The sequence below is a fragment of the Mastigoproctus giganteus genome, chromosome 9, assembly GCF_048544385.1.
Source record: "Mastigoproctus giganteus isolate SK-2022 chromosome 9, ASM4854438v1, whole genome shotgun sequence".
Taxonomy (NCBI): domain Eukaryota; kingdom Metazoa; phylum Arthropoda; class Arachnida; order Uropygi; family Thelyphonidae; genus Mastigoproctus; species Mastigoproctus giganteus.
This window is the reverse complement of record NC_143583.1, coordinates 154,628,529-154,651,213: the sequence shown is the minus strand read 5'-3', so window position 1 is coordinate 154,651,213 and position 22,685 is coordinate 154,628,529. Positions and strand designations below refer to the sequence as shown.

The window sequence follows — 22,685 nt, the reverse complement described above, 5'->3', positions numbered from 1 at the left end:
AATAAAATAACTTTTTACACTTAAACACTGCATTTCTCAGTTGATTACCCTGTATTTGGCAGCATGCTTAAATATATCATCACATTGCACATTGTTCACCTGCTGGGAAATGTATCTGGGAAATAACATGTAGTATGGAGGTATATTTAAACAGGTATATCATGGCCCCTTTGCCTAGCCAATATAGCTTGCACCACATTCTAAATGGTAAATGGTACCACCCCAGTACATTTCTGGAGTGGGAGATTTAATTGTGAGAAATATAGCCACTAACTTTATTGTGTGGTAGTTGTAGCTGTGATTATGATACAAAGATATAAATTGTTTATGATTTGAACAAGAACAAAGAATGGTTTTCTTTCATAAATTAATTAGTTTTTTTTTTAATTCTAATGGTCAAATCATAAAAAATCTAGTGGCATGTAACTTGCCACTACATTTTTTTATAATTTTTAGTGTCTTGGCAAAATATCAGAAACATGCCTCTGATATCAGAAAACACTTTTATTAGTACCACTTAATATATAATAATTTGACTTAATATGACACTAAGCTGGGAGGACAGTCTTGTCTTTTCAAGTATTTTTGTGACCAGTTACATTTAAAGTGCTTAGTAATGCAATATGGTCTTATCATTCATAGCCGAACAAACTGCATTCATAAAGAGCTGCCCTGGTATTTTTATTACCTTCAAATGAAAGGAATAACCAAAAGGCAATTTATTTAAAATAGAGACTACCTACTATCTGATGAGAGACCAGTAATTCCTGAAAACATCTGCCATAATAGTGTCTCATCTTTTAAGTGAATGACAAATTAATTAGTTAGGAAATGATACTATGTGGTTGTTTTCCATTAAGGTTATTATTATATTAATACCACTCTTATACCACATGAAATTAATAATATAGTTTATTAGGCTGTTTGCCTACATTACTTTACATTAAAGTGACGTTTCAGGTATCTTATTGATGCCCAGACCATGCTGTTGGGGAAACAGAAAATAGAAAAGGTTATAAAATATTCTAAAATATTCAAAATTTGTAACCTTTTTTATTTTCTGTTTCCCCAACAGCATGGTTTGATGATGAGTATCAGTAAGATACCTGAAATATCACTTTAATGTATAGTAATGTAAGAAAGCAGCCTAATAAACTATATTATTAATTTCACGTGGAAAAGAGTGGTATTAATATAATAATAATAAAAAATTACTGTAATTAACTTTTTTTTTAAATTTTAAATATTTTATGAACACATTGATCTACATTTTCATGTATGGAAATTGAAGCATTGCTTCAAAATATCAGTTTCTTTAAATTTTTTTTTTACAGTTTTTTGATTTTTAAAAAAAAATTCTGTTTTATTTTTGGCGGTTTTACTTTAATGATGAACAATATAATCAAAATAAGAATAAATTAATATTTAAAAGCATTTATGTACAAAGTTTTCATTTTTATAAATTTTTAATATTTCATAATGACAATCACTCCACAGAGCTCACTCTTATGAAAACCCAATACAGGGAGCCCACTCGTGTTCAGGAAACTCACTCATGAAAGGATTAATATCATATCTATCAGTCATTACCTATTTTATAATTTTGAAGCCCTTAACTTTGTTCAGTTAATAAAAAAGTAAAGTTGATTTTAATAAATAAAGTGACTCTATCTTGTAGTTTTATGTATATTTATTAATTTATTATATAAAATAATAGCTAGATGAAATATAAAATAAACGGCATACAAGTACACACCAAAATTCTTGGGCAGATACAGAGACTAATAGTTTAACAATAGCCGCAGGCAGAGGTGAAAGTGAATCTTGCACTGGTTCTAATGGAATGAGCAGCAGCCTTGAAAGCAAAGTTCTGGGGATTTCGAGGACTGCTGGGAATCACCATTAAACAAGTAAATACATGGGCTGTGGCAGGGTAACTAAGAGTAAGAACAGGTTGTTCTTACTCTTAGTTATGTTCCCCCCTCCTCTTACAATGATATCTGGATACGGTACTGATGGTCAAAACATCAATACAAACATCATTGGGATTTCAGAGACATCATGTTACTCATATATAAGGGATGCAGGTTTGAATATGGGGAGTACAATGTATACAGAAAGGACAGACAGGATAGGAGGGGGGGACAGGTTATTCTTCCTTAGATTTTATATGCTTCATATGTAGAAGCACATAAAATCTAAGGCAGTGCATCCAGTTTACCTGGCCAGTGCAATATTGCATCACTTTGGTGTAACATAAGTACTGGGAAAAGCAAAAATGAGAGTAGAAGTGTGTTATAGGCCTAATGAATCTGATGAGTACAAAGAACAGCTGTACAGAGAAATAGAGTGGGCCATTAAATCAGAATGTCTTATAATGGGGGATTTTAACTTTCCAGATATTGACTGGAACTTGTGATTTGGCCACTCACAGACTAGTAAGACTTTTGTGGATTTACTGGATGACAGTTTTCTACAGCAGCACGTTAGAGAGGCAACAAGAGGGAGTAATACTCTTGCTCTGATTATCAGCAGTGGTTATTCATGCATTAAGAATCTGCAGATAAAAGAACCACTAGGACAGGAGTGGGCAGCCTTTTTTGAGTAAAGAGCAATTTTTGATCTAATTAAAAAAAAAACAAAAGAATCCGAAGAGCCAAGGAAATGGAATAGAGTGATAAGGTGTTTTATTTAAAAATATTTTTTGAAATATTATTTATTAATATTGAAAAAAACGTAACAAACATCCAATTAGGTACAAATTAATGTGACTTTTGCTACTGAATGTCTTGAGCGAGTCTGTCAACATCAGGCGAGTATGTCGTAATTTTCATCCTTAATCATGCTGAGAGACTCTCACTGTTCAGACAGTTTCTTGATTTATTTTTAATATAGTTAAGTGTTTGAAAATATTTGCTCTCAGAAATATGTCACTTGTCGTACATGTGGGCTAAAAGTTAAAGAGCTGCAGGTAGCCGATCCCTGCACTAGGAGGCTGTAATCATAGTGTATCGATTTGGGATTTACTTAAAGATGTAACTACCAACAAAGGGTAAAGGGAAGAGTTTTTGCTTTCATAAGGGTGAATACAGTGATCTCATAGAGTTTTTAAATTCTATATAATGAGACCAACTGCTGATATTAACATCAGCAAATTCTAAATGGGTAGCATTCAAGGAATTAATCATAGAAGCTGCTAGGCTTTTCATACCAACAAAGAAATATTGTTCATGGTTTAAGCCTAAATGGATGTCAGATGAACTGAGGAAACTTGTGGCAGAAAAGAAATGTGCATGGGATGCATATAAATTATCGAGAGACAGTTTATATCTACCAAAGGAAGCTTTTGGTAGATAGATATAAACTAGTCTGTAATAATCAGGTCATAAAGGTGGTCAGGCAAGTGAATGCAGACTGCTAGACATCTTTGGTGAAGGGTGGAAAGAAAGCCAGCAAAGACACCAAGAGGAATGGGTTGAATCAAATTGGTTCACTCAGCATCGATGATGAGGTTTGATTGTTCTGCTCAGGTTGCTGACAAACTGAATGAGTATTTTGCATCTGCATTCACACTTGAGGAACCCTTTAGGGAATGGGATACTGGAAGTTTATCAAACTCTAACAGGGAACTACAGCTGCACTCCCTGACATACGTAATACTCGACTTAGGAAATTCAACTTTAAGTTTTTGCCGGCTGGTGCAAATTTAAAAAAAATCGTGGAAGCATATTTTGCATCCCTTAGAAATAAATGGAGGTATCATGAAAATATCATAATGTGAACCCAATAACACATTGTTTTTTTTGGTAATTCATTCCAAGACCTCAGAAGTTGAAATTTTTGCTATATAACTAAGCTATTTATCTCTCTAAAAGGTAATTTTTATAATGGAAATTGCACTTCTCTTTGATCGTTATCATATGTTTCATTATATTAAGAATAAACTTTGAATGCCTTTATGATATTTTTCTAAAACACATTTCTGGAGGTCACTACCATAAAACAATAAAAACAATTTGCACTTTCTGGTTTATTGGGCTTTTCTGTTAGTGCATCTAATTATAAATGGGTAGTAAACTCGATCTTATTGCATTAGCAATAATCCCGATAACTGGAATTGTGTGGGTTTTTATGTTATGGTGAAATGTGTTTCCCCTTCACTGAAATCTTCAATCATATAAAAAACATAAATAAATTTTCAGAATCTTCTCTTCATGCCTGTTTACTTATTGCAACGATGAAGGGAAAGCGACCAATGGAAAGTGCAAGTGCTGGCAGTGCTAGGAAATGAAACAAAATTGATTTAGAAATGAAGATGATTAATTAAGAAGTATGAAACAGAACAAAGTTTGTCATCTATTGCATGGAATTAGGTCTCGCTGTTTCAACAGTGAATACTATTTTAAGGGACAGTGCACATATAAAAGAACATGGTAAAGGACCAATGCATTTAAGATCAACAGCGATTATGAAACAGCATTCAGGTGCTATATTGAAAATGGAACAGCTGTTAATAATGTGGATGGAGAATCAGATTCAGAAGCAAGTGCCCCTGAATCTAACGGCCATTCAAGCAAGAAGTATTTATAAAGATAACGATAAGTATGGCAAACCCCAAGTGAAGTTCGTGGCAAGCAATGGGTGATTTAATATGTTCAAACATTGTGCTGGTTTCCAAAACATTAAAGTATATGGTGAAGTCACCAGTGCTGATTCTGCAGCTGCAGAGAAATTTTGTGATGTATTGGAAAAAACCCCTTCTTAATCTCCACAGCTCTCAACTTCCACAGCTGCATGCTTATCAGCTGGAGAGTTAATTCTGGCAATGATGCTCAAAAGGTAAAACTTGCTGACTTGATGCCTGTCTCCGCTCTCTCTTTGTAATTTTATAATTTTGAAATTTTTGTAATTTTGTACACTTTTATAATTTTTCATACGCATGAGATAAAAAAATTGAATTCTATTTACATGTTCATCGAACATTTCTTTTTTTCTTCTATCAAATTCAGCGTGCATAGTTGCAATTGCGGAATTTCCCTAAATGCTTATTTAGGGAAATTCCGACTTCCGTGGAACGCAATCCTTACGTTAATCGGGGAGTGGCTGTAATTGATTTTGTAATAACTGAGAGAAAAGTGGAAGAGAAATTGTTGAAGTTAACCCCTTCATGGATTATCCTGAGATATCTCGTTTTTAGTTTTAAAAGTTATTTGAAACTACACGAAATATCTCGGGATACAATAATAACCCGAAGCAAACAATAATACCTCCAAATTTACGATTGAAACGTATTTTCTCGGGCGTTTATCTGGATAATTTTGCATTAGCCAGATAAATCCCAGGATTTCTCAGGATTTTCTTATGCCTGGCAGCAGACGACTGGCTTTCATTTTACTTATATTTACTTATTATTAAGCAATGTCAGAACAGTAGCGTGCATTCCTATGTGCCGCCAGTAAGCAAAATAAAATTTGCTGTCTTAAATGCTGAATACTGATAAGCATTAACCAATTAAAAAGCAATATTGAAAAATGTTTCGGCACCCTCTTGAACTGCAGCTCGTAAGTGACGTTTACCTCACCTATCTATCCACTTGCGGCGGCTGTGTGTCAGAATGTAGTTAGTTCATGATTATTGCTTGTGGTGGGAAGTTACTGCTTGTGCATTCCACTTGATTTTTTAAATTTATTTATATAATGAGTAGTGAAGAGTGTTTTTCTGTTCCTTTCTTTAGCTTAAGCAATAATTTATTAAAAAAATCTGTATCATTTGTGCACTTTTTTGGCATACACAAGATAATTCGGGATGGCCCAAATGGGCTAATTACTTCGATGTCTTTTCTACTAAAAATTTATAAAAAATGCAAAAAAGTATACAATGAGTATTCACATGATGCATACTTTTAAATCTGTAAAATAAAAAGGGCCGATCAGTTATAGCACATTTTCAGGAAAAAAATGTTCCGGGAAGGGGTTAAACATAAGAAAGGCACCTAGGGTGGATGAGGTCTATCCAATTATATTAAAGGTGCAGCAAAGGAAGTAAACAAACCATTAGCCATAATTATGAAGGCATCCTTGGATTCTGGGAGGGCCCCATGGACTGGAGATGTGCAAATGTATCCCCAATTCACAAAGAGATACAAAGAGTGACATGAGTAATTACAGACCTGTTAGTTTAACTTCTGTTCCGGGGAAAATAATGGAGTTGCTGGTAAAAGACGACTAATACCAGGATTATGTTGTTGTTTGGTTTTTAGGAGCATTAGCAACTAAGGCCATATTGCTCCGAGATGTGCAGTGGTCATTCCCTGACCTTTCCGCATCCTCCATATTTGATGGTGACAGGCTCGAACCCCGATCTAATCAAGAAGCGTGTGCTACGCACTGCTGCTCCTTCCCCCCTGGCTACAGAGGTGCCGCCAGGATTATCTACACCATGGGTTTGTTAACAGGAAATCTAGTGTGACAAATTTGATTGGTTACTATGATATGGTCACAAAGGAACTGGATGCAACAAATAAATTTTTATATCATATAATTGGATTTGGAGAAAGCTTTTGATACTGTTGCACATATACAGTTGTCATGTGGATTCCTGTACAAATTGGAGCAGTGTGGCATTAAGGGCAAGTTTCTGCTATGGATCAAGAGATGGTTGAGTAGGAGAAGGCAGAATAGTAATATGGATAATACTCTTCATGTACTAATATTAGCATTAGTAGAGGCATATGATGCAAGAAAGCAAGCTTATGCAGCACCAGCCAAAAAAAAACAAAAAAAAAAAAAACAAACCCACTCCCATTTCACCACTCCGTTCATTTGAAATACCTGTCCAGCTGAGCCTTAAATTTATGTAGGCTATCAACTTCCACAACAAGGGATGGAAGTCTGTTCCACCAACCAACTACCCGCTGGCTAAAGACAAATTTGAGCACATCTATCCTACATCTGTCTTTCCTCAATTTGAATTTATGCCCTCTCCATCACCTGAGCAAGAGGAAGAATTCCATCAGCATTGAGCATACTCAAACCATTCAAGGCTTTATACACCTCAATCAGATCACCCTGTAGGTGCCTAGTCTCCAGACACTGTAATTTGCAAAACTTAAGCCTTTCTTTGTAAGAGCACACATTTGTTCCATTCACTAATCTTGTTGCCCTCCTCTGTACTTGTTCCAGCAGCTATACATACTTCTTGAAATGAGGCCTCCAGACCTGTATACAGTACTCGAGGTGTAGCCTGACCATTGTCTTATACAAGGGAATAATCACCTCCTTATCCCTGCTAGAAAAATTCCTGTATATTATTGATAAGACACCATGATTATTGATAAGACACCATGAGCTACTCTTGCAGCCCGTCTGCACAGTTACCCCCAGGTCCTTTTCATTCTCCACCATTGTCAGTGTAGTACCACAGAGTTGATACGTTGCTCTGGGGTTGCTGTTTCCCATGTGTACTACTTTACATTTGTCAATGTTAAACTTCATTTGCCACCCACCTCTCAGCCCATCTGCTCAACCTTTCCAGATCCTGTTGCAGCAGCAGCATAGCATCCTTAACAACCCTGGGAACCTTTGTATCGTCTGCAAACTTGGACATTAAGCTTGATATACCATCATCAATATTATTTATAAATACAGAAAACAATAATGGACCCAACACTGAACCCTGAGGAACTCCACTAATAACATTAGTCCACGATGAGCAGTGTCCATTGATTACCACTCTCTGTCTTCTCCCCTCAACCATCCCTTTATCCATAGCAGCAGTTTGCCTCCAATGCCACACTGCTCCAATTTGTGCAGCAGTCTTCCATGTGCAACAGTATCGAAAGCCTTTCTAAGATTCAAATATATAATATCAAAGTTATTCCCTGCATCCAGTTCTTTTGTGACTGCATCATAGTATCCAGTCAAATTGGTCAGGCAAGACTTTCCCTTAACAAAACCATGCTGTGTCCGAGCTATAACTGAAGTCTTGTCTAGATGATCCTGCAGTGCTTCTTTAACCAGTACCTCCATTAATTTTCCTGGAACAGAAGTTAAACTAACAGGTCTATAATTACTTGTCAGCCTTTGATCCTCCTTTGTGAATTGGGGTCACATTTGCACATCTCCAGTCTATGGGTACCTCCCCTGAGTCCACAGAAGCTCTCATAATTATGGCTAAGGATTTACTTATTTCTTTTGCTACCTCCTTTAATATAACTGGATAGATCCCATCCACCCCGGGTGCCTTTTTTATGTTTATCCTCAACAATTTCATCTCCACTTTCCTCTCAGTTATTACAAAATCATCTAGCTCACTGCCAGAGTTTACTTCACCTCTGGTATTCCCCTTCCTGATAACTGCTCATGTGTGAATATAGATGCAAAATACTTTTTTTGTTTGTTAGCCACCTGAGCAGGATCCTCAACTGTTGAACCATCAATATCCAGTTGACCAATCTGATTCATCCCTTTCCTTCTAGAGTTTACATAGGTAAAGAACTCTTTTCTATTTTTCTTTCCATCCTTTGCCAAGGATTTCTCATAATCTGCCTAATCTCCTTTGAGACTTGGTTACAGCTTATATCTATCATAGGCTTCCAATTTATATGTATCCCATGCATTTTTCTTCTCTGCCGCATGTCTCATTAGTTCATCTGACATCCATTTAGGCCTAAACCTTGAACAATATTTCTTAGTTGGTACGTAAAGCCTAGCAGCTTCCAAGATAAATTCTTTGAATGCTTCCCATTTTGAATTTGCTGTTGGTAACATCATCAGTTGGTCCCACCATATAGAATTTAAATACGGTCTCAGACCACCGTAGTTACCTTTACAAAAGTAAAAACCCTTCTCTTTACTCCTGATGGTAGTTACCGCTTTGAGTAAATCCCACTTCAGCACACTGTGATTACTGCCACCTAGTGGTTCCTTTATCTGCAGATTCTTAATGCATGAAGAATCACTACTGATAATCAGATCAAGAGTATTACTTTATTATTATTATCATTAGCCATATGGTGCAAGGAAGCCTGAGGCTTATGCTGCACCAGCCAAAAAAAAAATTTCTGAATTACCCTGAGAGAGAGAGAACAAGAGTCAGAAGTAGAAGGGAATCATCAAGAAAGAGAAGAATGATGATATCCAGTTCAGGATCCTGGGTGTGCCAAGCCCATACTCACCAGATGTGAGCCCCCTGTGGTTACTCCCTCTAGTTGCCTCCCGAACATGCTGATGTAGAAAACAATCATCCAATAAATCCACAAAAGCCTTGCTAGTGTGTGAGTGACCAACCCACAAATTCCAGTCAATATCTGGGATATTAAAATCCCCCATTATAAAACTCTCTGATTTACTGGCTCACTCTATTTCCCTGTACAGTTTCTTGTTATACTCATCAGAGTCATTAGGCCTATAGCACACGCCTACTCTCAATTTTGATCTCCCAACGCTTATGTCACACCAAACTGACTCGACACTGTACTGTCCAGCGATGTCGACTGCCTTCACTTCCTTGGATTTTGTGTTTCTTAACTAATAGCATAACTCCTCCTCCCTTCCTATCCTGTCTATCCTTTCTGCACACATTGTACTACCCAAATTCCAGTTCTGCATTCCTTATATCTGTGTGACACCACGTCTCTGATATCCCAACAATATCTGCCTTTGATGTTTTGAGCAATACCTCAAATTCATCAAATTTATTTACCAGACTCCTAGCATTGGTATACATGCACCTGTTCCTATTCTTAGCTACCCTAACACAACCCATGTGTTTACTTGTACCGCAATGACTTCCAGCAGTCTCTGAAATATCCTGCATCTTGTTTTACAGGCTGCTGCTCATTCCAATAGAAGCAGTGCAAGAATCACTTTCACCACTGCCAGTGGCTACTATTAATCTATTAAACCTTGTATCACCCAAGTTAGCAGTTTTCCGACCCACCTAACACTGACTCGATAGCATCAGCAAATTTCTTGCACCCTTTCTATTTGAGTGTATCCCATCCATGTAGAAGCAGTCTCTCCTGTTAACAAGTTCAGACCAGGCTGAAAAAAATTCAACCCCTTGAGCCTTGCACAATCTTTCCAGGGCTGAATTGATCGACAAGGCTCTCATCATATTCTCTCTCCTATCGTGTCTGGGCAGAATTGCAGACACTTTCAAATTCAACCCTAATTCACTGCATTTTTTTCAACACTGACCTGTACTTGTTAAGTAATTCTGCTGGTCTCCTACTCTTAATATCATTAGTGCCAACGTGTAGAACTATATCACCTTTTGTGCCCTTAAAATATGATATCTGCTCTGCAACGTCATCAACCTTTGCCCCTGGCAGACATGCCCTGGTACTGGTCCATCTATCCTTTTTACAAGCAAGATCCCCATTTCCCTGTTTGTTTGTTTGTTATTTGGTTTTTAGGAGCATTAGCAACTAAGACCATATTGCTCTGGGGAAATGCAGTGGTCATTCCCTGACCTTTCTGCATCCTCTGTATTTGGTGGTGACTGGCTCGAAGCCTGGTCTAATCAAGTTGTTATTGTTATTGTTATTTTTGGTTTTTAGGAGCATTAGCAACTAAGGCCATATTGCTCCTTGAATATGCGGTGGTCATTCCTGACCTTTCCGCATCCTCCGTATTTGGTGGTGACGGGCTCGAACCCCGGTCTAATCAAGAAGCGTGTGCTACGCACTGCTGCTCCTTCCCACCTGGCTACAGAGGCGCCTGGTCTAATCAAGGAGCATGTGCTACACACTGCTGCTCCTTCCCACCTGGCTGTGGAGGTGCTTTCCCCCCCATTCCCCTAACAATAGAGTCACCAACAACTACTAGTTCCTGTGGGACCAGCGCATTCTGCCTTGGGGGCTGCCGCTGTGTTGTGTGATGACCAAGTGCAAGCTCTGGCGTTGATGTGGGCAGCTGAGAGCTTGATGGACCCCTCAATTTAGATCCTTCGAGGACATCCATCCTGTCCTTCATGCTCTCATATAGGCCCATAATAACGCTGAGTTGTCGCCTGATTTCCTTACATCGTGCACATACAAAGACATCCCCCATGGCAATATCATGTCCCGTACTTGATTGCTCCACAAACATCAAGCAAGCAGTGCATTTTAAAAGGCTGTGATTCAGCGGGCAGCTGCCCCCCTCAGTTCTCCCCTGAGCCACAGCACTCCCATTAGCTTGAGCCTTTTGCTTTGCAGCTCTGGTCTGAGTCATGATTTCGATTTCAGTACAAAATTATAACCTAAACTTGTATCCCAACATAGTTATAATGCTATATATATTTTTCAGTATTATCTACGATTTCTGTTTACATAACTTCGGTATCAAGTTATGCATTAATTAATTATGTTATGTTTGTAATCTAAGTCGTTATATGTATTTAGTTAAAAAGTACAATTTAATTACATGATATTGAAGTTTAACAAGATTAATAGATTTTACTGATTAATTGACAATATTATATTATATATTATACTATACTAAGCTTACGCTATCTAGTTCGGGATATAACGTATCATATAACAATGGCGGCAAGTTATGAACGGTAAATCTACGGACACTTAAGTATTAATTAACTTCCAAATCTCGCTGTCTCAATTCAGAATAAACTAAGGATCCTGACTAGGTCTATAGCTACTTATAGAAAATAATTTAATATAACAGTTGGTCAATAAAGCAGCTAAATATGGCTAAAAAACTTCTCGTTCAGCGGAGCTGCAACTTGTAATATGTGGATTTGATACCCTTACCGATACTAAGTAATACCTACAAAATCTCTATCTAAGTTAAACTTTAAACTAAGTATCGTAACTAGTAATATAAAGTTACTCTAGAAAATAAGTTAATATGCCAATTTAAGCTAATAAAACAGAAAAAACTTCTCTATTCCAGGAGCAGTAAAAACTTTGCCTGCAGAAGGTTACTCTCATTATTAGTGGAGTCCACCAGGGTTTGGTGTTGGGACCATTGTTGTTTTATATATTTATCAGTGATATTTATGAAAGTCTATCAGGCTTAATGTCCAAGTTTGCAGATGATACAAAGATTGGTAGGGTTGTGAATAATGGTACTCTGCTCCAACGTGAGCTTTATACCATTATAATGATGCAAGAAAGCATGATGATATAGCATCAGCCAATAAAAAAAAAAACACTTCCCATTTCACCTATCTATTCCCTCCAATAGTTTGCTAGTTCTTTCTTGAATTTATTTAAGCTGTCAATTTCCACAAAAATAGATGGATGTTTGTACCATCAACCACCTATTTACTAATGGCAAACTTCCGCATGTCCATTTTGCAGCCCTCAATTCGAATTTATGCTCCCTCATATGCATAGTCTGAGCAAGAGATAGAATCCCATCAGCACTGAATTTGCTCAAGCTATTCAAAGTCTTAAACACCTCAATCAGATCACTTACAGGTTCCTAGTCTCCACATGCTGCAATTTGTAGAAGTGATGCCTTTCTTAATAAGAGCACCCCTTTATTTTCCTCACTAGTCTCGTTGCTCTTGTCTGTACTTCCAGCAGCTCTACATCCTTCCTAAAATGAGGCTTCCAGATTTGTATGTAGTACTAATTTGTGGCCAGACCAATTCCTTTTACAATGTAATAATTACCTCCTTATCCCTGCTGGTAAAATTCCTGTATATCATTGACAAAACTCCCATGAGCTGTCCTGGCAGGCTGTCTCCACAGTTATCTCAGGCAGGTTCTTTTCATTTTCCACTACCCTGAGTGTAGTACCACACAGTTGATATGAGATTACAGCTACCTATATGCAGTAGCTTGCATTTGTAAATGCTATAGTTTAATTGTAATTTTGTCAGCCCATCTGCTTAATTTTTCTGTATCTGATTGCAGCAGCATACCTTCATTATTATCATTAACCACCTTGCCAACCTTTGTATCATCTACAAACTTAAAAATTAAGTCTGATATACCTTCATCAATATCATTAATAAATACAGAAAACCAATGAGCCAGCACTGAACACTGTGGGACTCAACTAATAACATTAGTCCAAAAAGGGCATTAATAATCACTATAGTTATTAATTATATAGTTACTCCAGAGTAGTAACTTAATGCCACACTGCCCCAATTTGCACAGCAGTCTTTTATGTGCAACAGCATCAAAAGCTTTCTTTAAATCCAATAATATGATATCAGAATTATTTTTTCACTCAGTTCCTTTGTTATTGCATCATAGTATACAGCCAGAATAGTCACACAAGATTAGCCCTTAACAAATCCAGGCTGTGACTGCAGTATAACTGCACTCCTGTTTACATGGTTTGCATTACTTCTTTAACTAGTAACTTCATTATTTTCCTGGAACAGAAGTTAAACTAACTTGGCCGAAATTACTCACTTCATCATTTATTATTAGCTATATGGTGCAAGGGGGGGGGGAGAGAGAGAGAGAGAGAGAGAGAGAGAGAGAGAGAGAGAGAGAGAGAGAGAGAGAGAGAGAGAGAGATACACCCTTGGTGTGACAGGCTCATACTCACCAGATGTGAGCCCTGGCCCTGTCAAATCCATAGGGACCTCCCCTGAAACCAGGGATACTCTCATAATTATGGTTAAAGGTTAGCTTACTTCTTTTGCTGCCTCCCTTAATATAATTGGATATATCCCACCAATTGCCTTTTTTATGTTTAACTTAGATAATTTTTCTTCCACTTTCCTCTCAGTTATTACAAAATAATTTAGCTTCCTGTTAGAGTTTGATAAACATCCACTTCCCAAAAGAATTCCTGATGTGTGAATGTAGATGCAAAATACCTATTCAGTTTGTCAGCACCTTGAGCAAGATCCTTAACAGTTAAACTATCGATATCAAGTGGACCAACCCCCCCCCCCCCTTCCTTCTAGTGTTTACATAAGTAAAGGAGTTTTTCTGCCTTTTTTTTTTTTTTTTCATTTTTGTTGTTTTTCTTTGCATTCTTTTCCAAAGATTTCTCATAATCTGCCTTGGTTTGCCTAACCTCTTTTGTGCCTTGACCATGCTAACTGATGGTGTGCATTTGTTTTTGTTATCAAAGCCTTGTAGGCGGCAGGTGTTCTATAATTCATGGCATGCAGATCTTTAATTTTTTGTGGAAATATAGGCAAACCTTTGTTTCCACAACTGCATAGCCATCTGAAGGCATTTCAGCTCATCTTATTTTACCCACACTGACATTTCTTGGGACTGTCAAGGAAGCAAAGCTTGTACAACATAAGCTAAAAAATAAAAATAAATAAATAAAATAAAAATAAAATATTACCCTTTTCATTTGTACCTTCCTTCCAGTAATTTGTCTTTTCCTTTAAATTTATTCAGCTATCCACTTCCATGGACACTAGGTGAAAGTTTATTCTAGCAATCACGTACTCCCTGGCTGAAGACAAATTTCAGAATACTTATTCTCTATCCCTTCTTTTTCATTTTAAATTTATGCCCCCTTATGTATGTAGTCTCAGAAAGAGTAAAGATGCTATCATCATTTAATATTTTTAGCTATAAAAATTTTGTTTAGGTCTCCTCACAGATGCCTAGTTTCCAGACACTATAATTTACAAAACTGCAGTCTTTCTTGGTAATAATATCCTTTCATGCTCCCAGCTAATCTCATTGCTCTTCTCTGCATCCATTCCAACAGATCTACATTCTTAGGTTACATCTGGAATACAGCGTGAAGTGTTCTAGCTATATGACCTAACTATTTCTTTATACAATGATATAATCACCTCTTTGTTATTCTGCAAAGCTCCTGACAGAATCCCCATGAATTTTTCCAGCAGCTTGTCTGAATTGCTCAGAATTTAACGTCAGATTGTAGAGTTACCCCTACGTCCTCTTTCTTACCTTCCTTGAGTCTGGTGCCGACCAAATGGCATATTATTTAGAGATTGCTGCTACTCAAATGCAGTACCTTGCATTTGTCTATATTAAATATCATGTCTTTTCCTGTGTATCTGCCTATTTTTTTCTATGCATCTACCTATTTTTTTGTTTCATGAAAAAATGAAGTTGCCTAGTTTTTATAGATCTCCTTAATGTAGTATATCTCAATTAATGACATAACAACCCTACTCACTTTAGTATCATCATCAGACTTAGACATTAAACTTCAAATATTATTATCATCATCGGTATTATCGTAAGTTATATGATGTAAGGAAGCCTGAGGCTTATGCTGCACCAGCCAAAAAAAAAAATTCCTGAGTTACCCTGAGAGAGAGAGAGAGAGAGAGAGAGAGATGATGATTATATCCAAATCTGGTGAGCCCCTGGGGTAATAAATATTTAAAAAACAGTAAAGGGCCCCAAAATTGAATCTTGTGTTACCCACTCATAATATTTAATCCACAAAGAGTCACTTATAACTACTCTATCTCTTCTAATACTTCTCTATCCATTTAGCCACGGTAGTAACTTTTCTCTAATGTCACACTGTTCCATTTTATACAACAGCTAATTGTGTGGAACAGTTCAACTCTCACTTAGTGAAACTGGTCAAAACATATTTGCCATTTATCCCTAGTTGTAATTAAATGCACTTACCTCCTAAACATTCAGCGAGCAGCTCACTAATGGTCATGGATCCTGTTGTAAATTTTCTTTCCTGAAAATTAACAAATTAGCACTACAGCAAAGAAAAAGATACATACCAAACAACCACAGAAAACACCACTTGAATGTGAAAAATCAACAGAAATGTGAAATAATCCCAAATTCTTCAGTTTTATTTTTTGCAAAGAAACCGGATATTATTTCAACACAGCAGTAAGATAGATAAAACTGAAAGTAATGCACAGTATATGTATTACTTTCAGCTATAATTGTATGGTTATTTTCTCAAACTATTTCAGCTTTATCTCTTTGTCATGGGGATGGCCTAATACAACAATCATTTAAACCAGCTTCACAGGCAAGTTTACAACCTTTTTGAATGAAGAACCTGGAATAAATGTTAGGAAAGCACCCTATACCTGAGACTGGTTAACTGCAGCCCTCAGTGTAAACCCTTCTTTTAGTCAGAAATGGGAAACAAACCCTCAGCCTTCTAAATAGATGGCAAGCATCAAAGCCACTATTAAGGCACACAAAATAATCTTGATTATAACATAAAATGGACACCATTGCTGACATTACTCAAATCTGAGTTTACATAAAATTTGCATCAAAAAATCTATAAATACTGCTGATGTGCTTTTGAGATTATTTCACCAAGATACTTGCTCCACAGAGTCTACCCTTGTCAAAAACTTACTAAGGGTAGTGATTGGTATAATTGAATGATTTTCATGATCAAATGATAAGTAATCAAGATATTTCAATAACTGAAATATTCAAATGATTAGTAGTTAGTAACTACTAATCATTTGATTAGTAGTTAGTAACTACTAATCATTTGAATGATATAATAATCAAAGAATTGAATGATATAATTCAGTTATATCCTTTGAATGATATAAACAAATTATTTGTCATAATCAAATGAATCATTCATATGATATGAAATCACAAAAATAATTCATGCCGAAGCATGGAAATCACAACTTTATGTGGAGAGGATTAAATCTCTTAACTCATAATGTCAGCACTGACCATGCAGCAATAAGTAGCAAAATGGCTGTAATGGGCTGATAGCTATCAGCCCACAATAGCCATCTGATCTGTACCATGATAAGCATGATATAGTCAACTATCGTATGCTGTGAACATTAAATTTTGAAGGCAGTGGAACATTTTAAGTAGGGTTCCAAATGGATTACCCTTGGTACATACATGGATTACTTTTTTTAAGAGCACTTCAAGTATATTTCAGTTAACATGGCCATTATTTATGAATTTTGTCCAGTACAAGATGCCATCTCTTATTTGTGTTTCCAACTAATAGTAGACACAGTTTTAAATAGATGGCAGGATGAAAATAGCTTTGAAAATTGGTAGAGGACATTGCACTTGTGGCCATTATCTGATTTTGGCTTACAAAAGCAAAAATTGAAGTAATTCTTTCAAATTCTGATCCAGGAGTTAATAAAATTGAATTAAGTGATACATAAGTAAGAACAGATGTATTATTACTTCAAAACAAAAAAATATATATGTTTGTTTTTAACCATTTTTTAAAAATTTTTTATGATTTTTAAAAAAAAAATTCTGGTTTGATTTTTGGCAATCAACTCAGAATAAGAATAAATTAATACCTGTATTTACAAGAATTTAGTATTATTATTAGTCATATGGTACATGTAAGCCCAGGCTTTTGTTTGTGTACAAAATTTCACAAAGATACTTGCTCCACAGAGTCCACCCTCATCAAAGACTGAGTAGTAATGGGTATAACTGAATGATTTTCATGATCAAATGATTAGTAATCAAGATATTTCAATAACTGAAATATTTGAATGATTAGTGCTTACTAACTACTAGTCATTTGAATGATATAATCAAATGAAACTAGTAGTATCCCTTGCAAACATTTTGCAGTTAGTAGCAGAATTTTTCTCTAGTTGTCCTAAAGAAATGTAGTCCATATTTGGTCGTGAGCAGGTAAGCCAATATGTGTCGAATCCTTTCTTATTTCTGTAAAATAAAACTATTCTTTCTTTTAAGGTAGGCAGTGTTAATAGAGAAAATTGGCCCATCCTGTAAAATAAAACTATTCAGATTTTGTACTATTTGGAATTTTTATATTTTCCCATGTTTTTGCACACCTAGGAAGAAATATCTTCAATTGAGACCAAATCGGTTAGGCCTATCATATGCAATGGCTACAGCTAGCAGTACTCATTGCAAAAATATCACAACTGGTAGCAGAGTTCTATTATTATTTATTTATTTTTTTTTTTTTTTCGGAACAAAGGACAATTGTGTGAATGTGCAAATTGTTAATCATAAAAAAAATGCCTTATCAATTTAGACAACTGTTTGTTTAACAGTTAACATCTTCCTGTAGCTCCACCTACGAAGTGAATGTTGAACTATTCTCATTTGTAATATAAACTATTCTCATTTGTTACATTCCTGAGAAATGTTGAACTATTCTCATTTGTTACATTCCTGAGAAATGTCGTGAATACCGAAAATGCGAATACTGAGTTATGGCTCCCATAGTAATAAAGGGGATCCGTTCCAAAGTATGAAATATAAGAAAAACTAGTCTAAAATTTTGTCTATGTATGTATTATATGTACCTTCATAATATGACTATGTACATAGACAGTACATAGTGAAATGCAAGCGTATGGCATCGAAATGAAAATAAGAAACAATTTAATATTAAATGTAATATTGATTAGAAATTTCAAACAAATCTTTCAAACCAGCGCCTTTGCTAGCAAAAAAACTTATCCTGCCAGTGCTATCACCAGTTCCGCTAAAGTGTTGATAGAGGAGTTTTGCCTTTTCACGAATGATGAGTGAATTTAACGGAATTTTATTTTGAGTTCGGGCTTCTACCCACAGATTTAAAGCCTTTTCCATTTTTTCTAATTTAACATCACGAGTTACAGAGCAAATTTTTGAAGCAATTAGCGCATTTTCACGGACACTACGGCGGATTTTTTCTTCTGATTTTTTGATTGATCGTACCGTTGACTCATTGATTTTATAATGTTTTGCCACTGAGGAGACACTTTCACCATTAGAAATTTTATCTAATAACTCAATTTTATTCGCTAATGTCATCACCTTCTTTGATATTTTCACATTTCTCTTGTTATTCGTAGCCATATTTTTGTAGGCTGGACAAGAAAGAACTTGTCCACAATAAAGTCACTTTCTTCCGTTAACACACTCAAAAAAGTCTGTTTTACACTGCAAAACGGTAGATTTATCATTTTTGTAAGCATATCAATTTATAAATTGATAAATTTATTCAATTTATAAGCATATAATTTCTTTTTTTTTTTTTTTTTTTTATGAGAACCCCAAACACGAGAGGTATTATAACCTATAGTACTTAGTACCGTGCTTGGGTTGGAGGTTGAGAAGACGAAAGAAGATATTTGTTGATATTGGACTTGAACTTCTGTAGATTGTAATTTTCAGGAAATACGTATGAAGGAAGGTTGTTCCAGAAAACGGCAGTTGAATGAATAAATGAGGAAGATGAAAAGTTGGTTCTGTGGGTTTGAAGTTGGACGGTAAATGGATGTTGGCTGGTGGCGGCACGTGTTCGGACTGTTTTGAAAGAGAGAGTGGGAATTATAGAAGCCAATTCAGAAGAACAGTGCCCATGGAAGTATCCGTAGAAGAGGCATGCAGCAGAAACAGTATGTCTATGACAAAGTGAGTGGAGAGATGAATCATTAATTAACCTAACTGCCCTCTTCTGAATGGAAGCAAGAAGCCTGAGAGAGGTTTTAGGGGCAGCACCCCCAGATGTGGGAACAATATTCCATGGCAGGGCGGATTTGCGATTTATACAGAGTGAGCAGCTGTTTGGAAGAAAAGTAACGCCGAGAGCGAAAGAGAAAACCAAGTTTTTTAGATGCAGAGGAAGCAATATTTGTAATGTGCTTGTGCCAAGAGAGATTAGAAGTCAGGGTAATCCCCAAAAGAGATATATCATTTTGCCTAGAAATCGGAGTGTCACTAAAGATAAGCATAGGAGCAGAAGAATCCTTTTTGCAAGATATAAGACAAGATTGAGTTTTAGAAGGATTGAAATCAACTAAGTTGTCTTTGCCCCACTGGAGAATTACCTGAAGATCGGCATTTAAGGAATTGGCAGCAGATTTTCGAGAACTTGAAGCTGATTGAGCTGGACAAGGTTTCTCAAAATGGAAAGTTGAATGCAATGTGCTATCATCGGCAAAACTATGGATAGGATTTCCAGTCAATGGGAGAAGGTCATTGATATACAAGAGGAAAAGAGTGGGGGAAAGAACTGAACCTTGGGGGACACCGGCATTAGTGGAGAAGTTAGAAGACAGAGAGCCATCAACCATCACCCTCAGTGAGCGATCAGAGAGAAAACTGGATAACCAATTACTAAAAACAGTTGGCAAACCATAAGATGGAAGCTTGTTTAGAAGACCTTTATGCCAAACATGATCAAAAGCCTTTGAGATGTCAAGAGCAACTACTTGTGTTTCACCGAACCTTTCCATTGAATTAGTCCATAAATGGGTAACATAAGCCAGACTATCACCAGTGGATCGACACTGACGGAATCCATACTGGCGATCGTTGATCAGACGGAAGGTTTCTAGGTAGTTTAAGAGTTGGCGGTTAATTGATTTCTCCATTACTTTAGAAAGAGTAGAAGTAATTGCAATGGGACGATAATTGGATGGGAGGGATTTGTCACCCTTTTTAGGAACTGCCTGGATATGAGCAATTTTCCAAGCAGAAGGAAAAACACCTTTGGAATAAGAAAGTGAAAAAAGGCGGCAAAGAATAGGAGTAAGTTCAGGAGCACAGGTTTTGAGAACAAGTGGAGAAATACCATCAGGACCTGGAGCTTTCTTAGCATCAAGATTCATCAAAATCCTTCTGATATCCTCTTGACGGAAGACCACAGGAGGCATTGAATGGAGCGTGTTAGGAATGGTGGGAGGTGTTTTACCAAGATCATTAATACATGAGCTCGAAGAAAAATGGGATGCTAGCAGGTCAGCTTTATCCTTGGCTGAAGTGACAACAGAACCATCTGGTTTGGACAGAGGTGGGAGCAGAGATGGGCAAAAGTTGCGGCCAATAGCTTTGGCAATAGACCAGAATGCTCGGCTACCATTAGGGCAAGAAGCAAGTTTTCTACTCTTAGCCTGTTCAAACTCTAGTTTGGACTGATTAATAACTGCTTTACAATTGTTGCGAGCTTTGGTGTAGGCAGAAAATGAAACTGAAGAATTAGAAACAAGCCAATTACGATATGCAACGTTCTTCTCTTGGACAGCCTTAGCACATTTATTGGAAAACCAAGGTTTAGATAAAGGACAAGATTTTAAAGTGGAGTGTGGTAAAGGATTCCATTCCTGCAAGAATAATTTCACTGACACGATCTGAGCAAACGTTGACATCAGCAGTTTTGAAACAGTAATCAGACCAAGGAAAAGAAGAAAAGAAGTCACGCAGGTCATCCCATTTTGCATTCTTGTAATGCCAAACAATACGAAGTTGGGAATAGCCATGAGATAAAGGTTCCATTGGAGAAGAGACAATCACCAAGTTGTGATCTGAAGTGCCTAAAGGACCTCTCACTTCAACCTTGTACTTAGAAGGGTTGTTTGTGAGAAAATGATCAAGCATATTGGCTGTATGATTAGGATTGTCCGGTATTCTTGTAGGTAAATGAACAATCTGTGCTAGGTTATTAGTAATTGCTAAAGCCTCAGCATCTCGACCTGCTGGGTCGGTGTGACTAGAAAACGGAAGCCAGCTGGAGTTGTGAACCCTAAAATCACCAAGGAAAATTACCTCACTGTTAGGAAAGTTGGACTGGAGAAAGTCAAGTTGCAAAGAGAGGAAGGCGAAGAGCTCCAAGTGATTAGTGGAGTTGGGAGAACGGTAGAGACAACAGATGAATTTTACACAATGAGGTAGAGAGATTTTAAGCCAGAGAAGATCAAAGAGAGGAGATTCCAAATTGCCAAGTCTCTGACAGGGAATATCAGAACGGACATATGCACAAGTACCACCTACGAGGCGAAAGGAATAATACAGCAAATAATTTGGACATCTGAGATGAGCAGTAGTTGAATCAACTGATAACTGAGATTCAGTCAGAAAAAGTACATGGGGTTTGGAAGACTGCAAGTGGAAATGGACATCGTTGAGATTAGAATTGAGACCACGTATATTTGTGAAATGAATTAGGAAGTCCTTGGGAGGTTTAGATCTTTTCGCAGATAAGCTTGCTCTATTATTTAAAAGCAAAAAAAAAATTAAAAGCAAATGATGAAACCTTCCATAACAAGCGCATAACACATACTGAACAAGGATTAGCGAGAAACATCCACGCCCGCGATTTTGTCACCCCTCTCCCCCACCCACTGAGTGCTGTTTTGACCGGGAAAGATAACTTTAGCCACGCCCATGTTTTTTTATGGCGGAAAATATTCACGGTGCTTTAAAATTCACATTTTTTTAGGTTTTATTTTATATTAAATTGGCGATCGCGAATACGCAAAACCGCGAATACGGATACCGTGAATAGCGGGGGTTTACTGTATTTGGAATTTTTAAATTTTAACAACTGTGCACACCTAGGAAGAAACGGCTTCAATTTGAGACCACTTTCAACCTGATGGTTAAGCCTATTGTTCACATTGACTGTCAAAAGAAAATGCCTTCTGTATCAAATATATAGCTAATTGAATGATATTGAATGATATAATTCAATTATATCCTTTGAATGATATAAACAAATGATTTGTAATAATTGAATGATTTTCCATAATCAAATGAATCATTCAAATGATACGAGTATAATCAAAATAATGAATTATGACCCCACCCCTCGATTAAAATAATTAATTATGACTCCCCTCACTACTATAGGGAGCCCACACACATTCAGCAAATCCACTTGTGAAAGGGGATTGTAATCTTATTTCAATCTACACATATATTTGTACCTAGCATCATTAAACACAAAGTGGTATAAACAAACAACACTTTGTGTTTTATTTGTTTCTGGATAGGTCATGCAGGACCCAGGCAATGGGTCCTGCATGCCCTA

General features: G+C 36.6%; 1 protein-coding gene across 1 annotated transcript in view; it reads right to left on the bottom strand.

Moving 5' to 3' along the window:
• LOC150080827 (amine oxidase [flavin-containing]-like) overlaps window positions 1-22,685 on the bottom strand; it is a 238,711-nt gene that overhangs the window by 56,592 nt on the left and 159,434 nt on the right. Inside the window, exon 10 of the mRNA XM_090380834.1 lies at window positions 15,554-15,614. Coding sequence (XP_090236960.1) covers window positions 15,554-15,614 — 61 coding nt within the window. The remainder of the gene's footprint in view (window positions 1-15,553; window positions 15,615-22,685) is intronic.